The following is a 10915-nucleotide window of genomic DNA, read 5'->3' as shown; positions in this document are numbered from 1 at the left end:
AAAAAAGTTGCCTTGTTTTTCTCTTCCATCATAGAAAGGAGATTAGATATGAGGCAAATTAGGGGGGAATTCAAGGGGAAAGTAATATATATGGATCAGATGATATAAGGAAAAAATAAAGTTAAATACAGATTGTTAAATGGTAATGGGAAGAAGTCATATTTAACATAACTATATATTTTTAAAAGCTGTAGTCATGTTGTATAGTACATCCTCAGAACTCATTTATCTTCTAAACATACTGTATATTAAAATTATAATGCACTGTTGGTGGGACTGTAGATGCGTACAACTATTAGGGGAGTTGCTCAAAAAATTAAAAACAGACCTATTATTTGATCCAGCAATCCCACTCCTCTACTGCTATTTCCATGCTACCCCTTACCCACCATGCTGTAGAGAACTGAAGACTGGATTTGTTAATGCAGAAGTCGTGGCTTCACAGTCACAAACTAGAAATAGAGGTTGGGTTCAGCTGTTTTATTTCTGGTGTGAGAGAGATAGAGTTTAGATGTGTTATCCAAAAGCAAAGCCATAGGTTTGGGGAGATGTTCTGTGGCTTTTAACTTGAATGCAGCTGTCAACCTATTTAGTAATTGATTCATTAGGTGACTTAGATTGCATTTTGCAGTATTTTATTCTTGGAAGATTTACCAAGAAATTTACATTTATTAAAATTAAACATTCTTTTGTTGTATACTAATGACATTTTTAAGGCCACAGTATGTATTAGATGATTCTGACCTTAAGAAAAAAATCCCTGATTATAATTATTATACTTTTTTGCTTTAGATAATTGGATTTTTTGTTTTTAAAACTGGCTCTGTGTGTGTATGTGTGTGTGTGTGTTTGAAGGGGCTGGGAAAAGAAAGTTTGGGGTAAGAAAGTTTAAAAAAAAGTTTTTTGTTAAGTAAACTTAGGCCTGGGGCTTCCCCAATGGCTCAGCGGTAAAATAATCCGCTTGCGATGCAGGAGACTCAGGAGATGCGAGTTCAATCCCTGGGTTGGAAAGATCCCCTGAAGGAGGAAATGACAGCCCATTCCAGCCTTCTAGCCTGGAGAATGCAGTGGACAAAGGAGCCTGGTGAGCTACAGTGCATGGGGTCACAAAGAGTTGGATGCAACTGAGTACACACACATTCACACAAACTTAGGCCTTAAGCACTGTAGTTATAGTGCCTGATAGATAAAATTGCCTTGCCTTTAGGGAATATCCATAATACTCAAAAAAGTTAATGCTTGTAATAAAATTTTAGCATAAAATAATCTTTTCATATCTTACATCATTGGCTTTAACTGAAGAATAAAGATGTGTAGAAAATAAAACAATATGACTTCTCAGAGAGACAGCTTCATTTACTTTCATTATCAAATAAATACTTGACTGAAGCCGGATAAAAATACTGATTTGTCTCTGTAAAGCTTCAGTCACTACTTTGTGTGACTCCTACCCTGGATTTGCTGTAGGTCTCTTAGAAGTTAGAGCCGTAATGGCCCCTTGACCCAAGGAGGAGCTGACTGTACAAGTCAGAGACAGACAGAGTAGGGAGAATAATGAAAACCTTTGATTTCTACAGAGAAGACAGTAATTGAACTCTTCCTTGAAAGTTTAAATTTAGAGTCAACATGTTTATTCATATAGCATGAAATAACTGGTCAATTTGGAAAAGAATAGTTTCATTATGTAGTATCATCTACAGTATCCTTGGACTGTTCTGGAAGTATATGACATACGATTACTAGATTTTTATGACACCTAAGTATTGATGCTCCCCATAGTATTTAAAACTAATTTAACCATAATAATCTCCTAAATTCACATTTTAATGAAGCCAAAAATCCTAATAAGCTTCAAGTGCTTAAAGTTAATGCTGCAGGAAATAGTTCATGAAATTTCTTCATTTATTAAAAAAATTAGGGGCGGCGGCGAATCCCCGCGCGAGCGCAGGGTGTCAGAGGCAGGGGCAGAAGAAACAAAGTTCCCGGGGCTTCTCCGAGGCCGCTGTCCCGGTTGTCAGTTCGGCCTCCCCCTCCTCTCCGAGGCAATGGCTTCCAAACTCCTGCGTGCGGTCATCCTTGGGCCGCCGGGCTCGGGCAAGGGCACCGTGTGCCAGAGGATAGCCCAGAACTTTGGCCTTCAGCATCTCTCCAGCGGCCACTTCTTGCGGGAGAACATCAAGGCCAACACGGTTGGTGATATGGCAAAGCAATACATAGAGAAAGGCCTTTTGGTTCCCGATCATGTGATCACACGCCTCATGCTGCTGGAGTTGGAGAACAGGCGCGGCGAGCACTGGCTACTCGATGGTTTTCCTCGAACATTAGTTCAGGCTGAAGCCTTGGACAGAATATGTGACCTGGATCTAGTGATCACTTTGAACATTCCATTTGAAACGCTCAAAGATCGTCTCAGCCGACGTTGGATTCACCCTCCCAGTGGAAGGGTATATAACCTGGACTTCAACCCACCTCATGTACATGGGATTGATGACGTCACTGGTGAACCATTGGTCCAGCAGGAGGATGACAAACCTGAAGCAGTTGCTGCCAGACTAAGACAGTACAAGGATGTGGCAAAACCAGTCATCGAATTATACAAGAGCCGAGGAGTGCTCCATCAGTTTTCGGGAACCGAGACTAACAAAATCTGGCCCTATGTTTACACGCTTTTCTCGAACAAGATCACACCTGTTCAGTCCAAAGAAGCCTACTGAGCCTGCGCAGTGGAAGAACCAGGAAGATATGGTCATTCGTTCAACTGTGTGTGTAGTGTTGGTGCCATGCCCCAGTTAGCAGCTAGCTGAGATAGCTTGCAGTGTCTTTTCTAGTTTTAATGGTGAACAGACATGAAAACTAATGAATAGAGTGAGTTAATGACGAGGCTCTTCTCTGCCTTTCTAAAAGAGGGGCCACCTACACGTGTTTAAGATGTCCCTGCACATGTCTCAAGTTCTCTATAAGAAAGGAAGCAACACAGGCTGGATTCCAAGCGGTGTATCACCCAAGCTCTAGTTGATTTTCCATGGCCAGGTTGTTGCCATAATAGCTTTTCCACACGTGACGGTGGTGCTCCCTGGCTCTCCCCAGCCCCTAAAGGCTGTTGAAACATAGCACCAGGAGGCCTGAGAATGCCAGGGGCTAAGCTGCCTCTGTCCCTGGCTCTCTGGCATGTGCCTTCCTGGTGACAGTGGGATTGAAACAGTAGCTCTCAGTGATTGCTTCTCTGGCCTTGAGTGACTGCCCGCAGTTCATTTTCTTTCCGTTAGGAATGCCGCCTTCTCTGCATCCGTACTCCACTGAGTCTCTTCAGACATCCTAGAATGGAAGGACTTGGCTTCTACTGCTTTCATTAGACATCTGTTTTCTCCCTCCCTAGACTATTAAGTAATATTGTTCCTGCTTTTATCCCTCTCAAATTCCTGTCTGAGAGCTGGGGGACAGCGTTCAGTCTCTTTATGTACCAGGAACTGAACTGTGTGGAGGATCTACTTAAACTGTTGGTCTGACTCTCATGAGTTGACACCGCTCCTTTCTTTTATTGTGGCAAAATAAAACCCTATGAGTCTTTTGGGGAACTCTCAAAAACTGGGAAATATTCACCTGCATAAATGTTAAAAGATTGTATCTTATGTAGAGAAGTAAATGAGACCATATGGAATTACTGGACTGAAAGAATAGTTTAGCCTATAGTGAAGACAAAAAATATATATATTTTGAAATGCTGCTAAATATTGATGCTGACAGTGTTTTTCTCATGTGAGTGACCCAAACATATTATAAATAGTTGGTAAAGGGAATGGAGCCTGTGGGGTCAAGGAAAATGTTGCACTAGCTGTGCCTAGACTCATAATGACAGCTTTATGATTATGGGATTTGATAAAATTGTAATTTTTTATTCTATTCCAAAGATGCTTTCTATAGGATGGCCATGAAGTCTAGAAATATAGATCACACTATTTTGTCATTCATTAGAATGTAGTATCAATAAATGATTTATTAAGGAAAAAAAAATAAAAAATAAAAAAATTAAAAATGGCTCTCTTAAGGAGGTATGTATACATCACGTATGGAAAGGTATGTACAGTCTATTAAAATTTAGCATCATGCGTATGTTTATAGCTTTGTTGTCTCTCAAACACTTTGATATTAACTGGTTTATGTGTGAAAAGCATGAGTATCTATCCCATCATGCTGACTAGAAACTTCTTTGGATTGTCCAGTGGCTTGAGAGAACTCAGTGTAATATTTTAAAGTGGCAGTTCCCCAAAATGCATGTTACTTAATAAGTTTTGTACTTAAATATTACTGTTTTCACAAGATTTTCACAGATAATATTTTAAAGGACTTGATCCTCCATATTGCTAGGTTGTATTATTTTTCTCAACTATTCACAGCTTTTCCTGTAGGAGGATTAGCTTTCTCAGCCCTGGCTTGACCCTGTGCTCTTCTTCAGCTAATGTGAACATGACTGGTAAATATATATTATCTAAGGAGAAACGTTACTTCCTGTCAATCGTTCTTTTTTCACAAGAAGTGTTCATCACGGATGGGGCTGTTCCTTCTGCTTGGCTCCTAGAACTATGTGTGGGACAGAACCACAGTCAAATCTGCAGCCAGTTTATGATGTGATGTTAACCAGAGATAAACCATCATTCTTGTAAACAACAAGATTTGAGGGTTGCTTCCTAACCACAGCAGAAACTAGCGAAAACTGACTTCTCAGACTATAATTATAGCCTGTGTTGAAAAAAATAAAAGAAAGAGGCTTAGGAGGTCTATAACTATAATTCAACTCTGCTCCACCAACCTCCACTTCAGCCTGGATTGCTTGGGTCCAATCCATGTTTTTTTTTTTCCCCTTGAGAATTTGAACTAAAAGACATAGAATGTTGTGTTCAGTTATGGTGAACTTGAGTTGAAAAGTTTTGTAGAGGAAGGTTAAAGGTGGCTTTATGAGTCAAAGTTAGGAGGCTGCAGGCGGTATGAGTGAAAGCTAGTATGCAAGTTGTGATAACAGTATTTACTGAGGGGTCACTCTGGGCACACATTGCTTCAAGCACATTCTGTCTGTTTTGACCCTCATATTCATGCTTATGAACACAGCCCATATTCAGACTTACAATTGCAATAAGCACTGAAAAGATCATGGTGCTTTGTCATCACTTCTCTAGTGTGAGCACATACCAAGTATAATTTCAAATAATAACAATTAGTTGCAAAAATTACTTCTTTAATGACTATTTTGATGCTTTTTCATATCCATTAAAATGTTTTATCATTTCATCTTGACAACCCTGCTTTGCTGGTACAATGAGTACATCTGTCTACAGGGTAACATATCATTACATTTGAAATAAGTACTAATTATTATTCCATTTGATAAATAAAAGAACAGAAGCCTGAAGAGGTTAAACTGTTTGTCTATGGTCTTTTAGATAGTAAGGGTTAGAATTGAGGTTCAAGCTCAATTTTATAATCGATATCAAAATCAGTGTACTCAGCCACGGCAGGAAAAAAAAAAAAAAGCTTAGTGGCTAGGCAGTTCCTGAGAGACAGCAAGAAGGATCTATGCTCCTTTATTATTATTTTTTCTGCTGCTCTGTGCTACATGTGGGATCCTAGTTTGCCAACCAGGGATCAAACCTGCACTCCCTGCGGTGAAAGCACAGTCTCAACCACTGGACTTCCAGGGAAGTCACAGGATCTATGCTCTGGATTTTCCAGTTTCTAGTTCCCAAGAAGCCTGGCTATACTTAATATACTACTTTTACATGTAGGTCGAGGTTGGAGGAAAGGAAGGGAAAGGGAAGCCAAGAAAAATGCCCTCATCCATTTGCTTTTAGTGTTACTCTCCATTAGCGATATCCTTAGCAGTACTAAATTTTACTAGATTTTATAAATTGACTGTTCAGCTTTCACCAAAGTCGTCTTTCTCAAAGGCCACAGACACGATTGCAGATAGCTAGGCTGGGGCAGATTGAATGACACTTATGCAGAATGTGTAAAAATTTGTCAAACTAAGAATTTGATACTTGATCAAATTTATTGTGCCTGGTTCTTCTGCCTCTTAGAATATATCCTGTCTTCTGTTGTTCCTTAGTACCCTATGTAAAAATTTCTCTTGTGTAGCAACTCAGTTTCTCAGATATAGCTTGTCCATTCTGAGCCCAAATGGTAGTGTTAAGAGTATTTATTCTCTAATCAGACTGCTCTCAATAGCATTACCTGCTAGGCTTATGACCTTGGGTAAATTACTTTCTAAGTCTCCGTTAAAGTACCCACCACATTGGGCTGTTGGGAAGCTTGAGTGAGTGAACACATGTAAGTTTCTGGCACAGGCTGAGTGATGAATGGATGTTGACTGCTTTGTAATTTATTGTCTACTTACAGTGCCTACTGTGCTTGTGGTTGGTGTTGAGTCGCCAGGTTGTGTCCAACTCTTCTGTGGCCCCATGGACTGTAGCCCACTTGGCTCCTCTCTCCATGGGATTTCCCAGGCAGGAATACTGGAGCGGGTTGCCATTTCCTTCTCCAGGGGCTCTTTCCAACTCAGGGATCAAACCCAAGTTTCCTGCATTGCAAGTGGATTCTTTACCACTGAGCCACCAGAGAAGCACTAGTGTGCCTACAGACTGATAATCCTTTGAAATAACTTTGAGGCCTACAGTTTCCAATCTGATAGTTTAGAAGCGCAGAATCTAAATTCATCAAAATGCTTTAAGCCTTTAAAGTCTTTTGATATTTCTCTTAAAAAGGAGTTGAAATATTGAAAGGATCTTTCAAGTCAAGTCTCCCCTACAGGCCACTGTGTTGTTGCTCTCACTGGCCAATATTATTCAGTTTCACTGCAGGACATGGTGCAAACAAAGGAATTCCTTACTCTAATTGTAGCTGGATTGACCCTGGTTAGGGCTACCTGGCATGCCTGTTTCATTGCTCAGTCATATCTGACTCTGCGACCCCGTGGACTGTAGCCCACCACGCTCCTCTGTCCGTGGGATTTTCCAGGAAAGAATACTGGAGTGGGTTGCCATTTCCTATTCTGGGAGATCTTCCTGATCCAGGGGTCGAACTCATGTCTTTTGCATCTGCTGCATTGGTAGGTGGATTCTTTACCACTGTGCCACCTGGGAAGATGCTTCCAAGGACATCCTATAGGGACTAAAATTCAAGACTTTCCAGTGTCTAATTTTGATCTGAGATTTTAAGTTTTGCCACATCCTTCCCTTTTATACTTCATGGGCTTTTGGTAATTGGTGGTGGAGTAGGGAGCTTCCCCTTGTAATCACAGGGCATGGGTCAAGAATTCTAGGTTCTCTAGAGGAGTGAGATGGGGGCAGTGGGAGGGAAATTTAAGAGGGAGGAGATATATGTATACATATAGCTGATTCACTTTGTGGTACAGCAGAAACTAACACAGCATTGTAAAGCAATTATACTCCAGTGGGGAAAAAAAAAAAGAATTCTGTGTCCTCTATCATCTGCAAGTGCAGCCTCTGAGCTGTTAAGAATCTTCAGCTCAGGGTATCTAAAGCATGCAGCCATATTGACTATAGAGTTTAGACTAGTGATTTTCAAAGTTCAGCATGCATCAGAATCACTTGGAAGGCTTATTAAAACATAATTGTTGGTCTTGGTCTTCTCAATTTCTGATTCATTAGCATTAGGTGGGATCTGAAATGTACATTTCTAACTAGTTCCCCAAGATATGATGTTGCTGGTCCAGATATCTAGAAATATTCCTATAATTGTTATGCTAAAAAGTGTTTAAAATGTAAATTGTGTCTTCTCTTCATAGAGATTTTGCCACTCAAGAATTTTTTTATTAACCAATATCACATCAAATATGGGTACATTTGACCAGCAGACAGAACTCTAAAATAGTTATTGATAGGGACTTAACATTGAATTTGCTCTCAAACCAAGGTATTTAATTAAAGCATTCATTTGTATGCTTTTTATTTTGTAATCATAAAAGTTAAACAGAAGTATATCTGGGTAAAGTACAAAGATAAGAAAAGTCGAATTTAGCAATATAAAACAGATTTTTTTTTTAGTGATTGAAAGTTTTAATCTAAAAGTATTTTTTCAACTTTATTGAAGTATGATTGACAAATAAAAATTGTGTTTATTTAGATTGTACCATGGGCTTCCCAGGTGGTGCTAATGGTAAATAACCTGCCTGGCAATGCAGGGGACGAAAGAGACATGGGTTCGATCCCTGGGCCAGGAACATCCCCCAGAGGAGGGTATGAGAACCCACTCCAGTATTCTTGCCTAGAGAATTCTACGGACAGAGGAGCTTGGTAGGCTGTAGTCCATAGGGTTGCAAACAGTGACATGACTGAAGCGACTTAGCACACACACATACAGGTTGTACAATACGAGTTTTCTAAAGGTATGTAATGTAGTATAGTGAAATGATGACCACAATCCAATTAATTAACACATCCATTACATCACGTGGTTCATGGTGGTGGTTTAGTCAATAAGTCGTGTCTGACTCTTGTGATTCTGTGGATTGTGGCCTGCCAGGCTCCTCTGTCCATGGGATTCTCCAGGCAAGAATACTGGAGTGGGTTGCCATTTCCTTCTCCAGGGATACTGAAACAAATTTTTAAGAGGAATAAGGCAGCCTTACTTTCTATGTGTTAGTCGCTCAGCCGTGTCCTACTCTTTGCACCTGCTACTGGAATGGCTTGCCATTTCCTCCTCTAGGGGATCTTCCCAATCCAGGGATTTAACCCATGTCTCTTGTGTCTTCTGCGTTGGCGGGCGGATTCTTTACCATCTGAGCCATCAGGGAAGTCCAGGTTTACTTTGAGGGACTATATTTTTTATTGGAATCAAAATACACTATGATCTAATTTGAAAGGCCTACAGTACCACTGCTGAAACATAGTCTTTGCTGAACACTAATGAATGAGACTTGAACATATTCACTCCCAATAAGTCAATGTGCTCAAGAGGTATGCGAATTAATATTAATGACAAACATGTATTAATTGTTTATTGTATGCCAGGCATTGTGCCAGATTCTTTCCATGTACCAACTCTTTTCATCCCCATACAACCATTTAAAATAGATATTGATGTCCTTACTTTAACGATGAGAAGACTGAGGCTCAGGAAATGACTGGCCTTGGTCATATGTCTAGGTATCATTTGTGTGAAATTCTTACTCAAGTTTACGCTTCTAATCAGTATTCTATACAGATTTTAGTGTAGGGTGAAATTGAGAAGTCCCTGCATTGTCGCCTTTTAACAACCTTTCCTTCTTCAGAGAACTCACTCTTACCCTTCATGTACACAGCTTCTAGTACATTTCTAGTCATTTATCTCTATTAAGAGATTTCATTTTTCATTTGCATGTGAGAACACTCACATGAATGTGTTCGTTCTGGCCTTTTAATCTTTTCTTCTTTGTTAATTAAAGGCTCTGTTTCCTATTCAAGAAATTTTAGGCAGTATTATGCAGGAGACTTTTGTTTTTGAACAAAGTAAAATCGTGTTTTTTTTTTTTTAACTTTTTGACTGCACTGTGAAGCATGTGGAATCTTAGCTTCCCAACAGGTATTGAGCCTGTGCCCCCTGCAGTGGACGTGTAGAGTTTTAACTGTTGGCCTGCCAGTTAAGTCCCAAACTAAAATTCTTGTTGCTAAAATCACAAGATTCCTGAGGTTAAGTCTAAAAGCTGACCTGCTAGTATTACATTATTTGGATTATTTGGATCCTAGGAAAGAAAGAGTGGAATTCTTGGTTCTGTCGCATTCTTTCTTCTGGCCCTGCTCCTGATTAGCTCTGTGAAATTGGCCAAGACACCTGCCCTACTTACATCTCAGATTCCTCATTTACCTTTTATTCTATGCCTTCATATTTTGGTGCTTCTGTAGCATGATCTTCTCTCTGAACACAATATTTAAAAATCAAAGGGGTGAGTACTTTCAATATCAAGCTTATTTTATTAACGAAAAGCAAAGAGACAGTGTTGAGGACTAAAATTGCATTGCATGCATCTTATGTACACCTCTAACTTTATAGTCGAATTTATTGTGTTTATTTCTTGTTGTAGGGAGATAGTTTTTGTAAGAACTATTCTGTTCTGTTGTTTCCTTTTTTTTTTTCTCACCAAACATTCTATGAACATTACTCTTGAAATGCTTGATCTGAGCTAAGTTGACAAGTGCTTATTTTCCTTCCTGAAGCAAAAGTCCATTAACTCTTCAAAAGGTTTCATACCATAAGATTTCCATTACTCCAAATATTCCAATTCAGATTGACAGGCTCCCCACTCCATCAAACACTTGATAAAATAGTGTGATATTTGTGTCTTCAGAAAAGCATGACAAAAAATTGTAAAGCAATACATATATAAATTTCACTTCTAGACTAACAAAAACCAAAAAAACAAGGAAAATGAAATTACGTGTTCTTTCAGTAATTAATTCATTCATGAATTAAATATTTATTAGAAAAACTTTTTGACATGTACACACAGCTAAAGCTGGCTTAAAACTCAACATTCAAGAAACTAAGATCATGGCATCTGGTGCCATCACTTCATGGCAAATAGATGGGGAAAAAGTAGAAACAGTGATAGATTTTATTTTCGTGGGCTTCAAAATCACTGTAGTCAGTGAGTATAGCCATGAAATTAAAAGATGGTTGCTCCTTGGAAGAAAAACTATGACAAAACTAGAAAGCATATTAAACAGAAATATAACTTTGCTGACAAAGGTCTGTATAGTCAAAGCTATGGTTTTTCCAGTAGTCATGTATAGATGTGAGAATTGGACCATAAAGCAGGCTGAGCACTGAAGAATTGATGCTTTTGAACTGTGGTGTTAGAGAATACTCTTGAGAGTCCCTTGGACAGCAAGATCAAACCAGTCAATTCTAAAGGAAATCAACCCTG

At 39.2% G+C, this 10915-nt stretch overlaps 1 protein-coding gene across 1 annotated transcript; it reads left to right on the top strand.

The window, feature by feature from the left end:
- Positions 1 to 2045: 2045 nt before the first annotated feature.
- On the top strand, positions 2046 to 3289 carry LOC128053383 (adenylate kinase 4, mitochondrial-like). Its single transcript, XM_052645903.1, has one exon. The coding sequence runs from the start codon at positions 2046 to 2048 to the stop codon at positions 2712 to 2714; it is 669 nt and encodes a 222-aa protein (XP_052501863.1). The 3' UTR covers positions 2715 to 3289.
- Positions 3290 to 10915: the final 7626 nt, after the last annotated feature.

The sequence above is a fragment of the Budorcas taxicolor genome, chromosome 9 (genome assembly GCF_023091745.1).
Source record: "Budorcas taxicolor isolate Tak-1 chromosome 9, Takin1.1, whole genome shotgun sequence".
Classification (NCBI taxonomy): Eukaryota; Metazoa; Chordata; class Mammalia; order Artiodactyla; family Bovidae; genus Budorcas; species Budorcas taxicolor.
The sequence above is the reverse complement of the archived record's forward strand: the minus strand, read 5'-3'. Positions and strand labels throughout refer to the sequence as shown.

Excerpts from the sequence above, each read along its gene's own strand:
- LOC128053383 (XM_052645903.1), top strand. The coding sequence starts at position 2,046 with ATGGCTTCCAAACTCCTGCGTGCGGTCATCCTTGGGCCGCCGGGCTCG.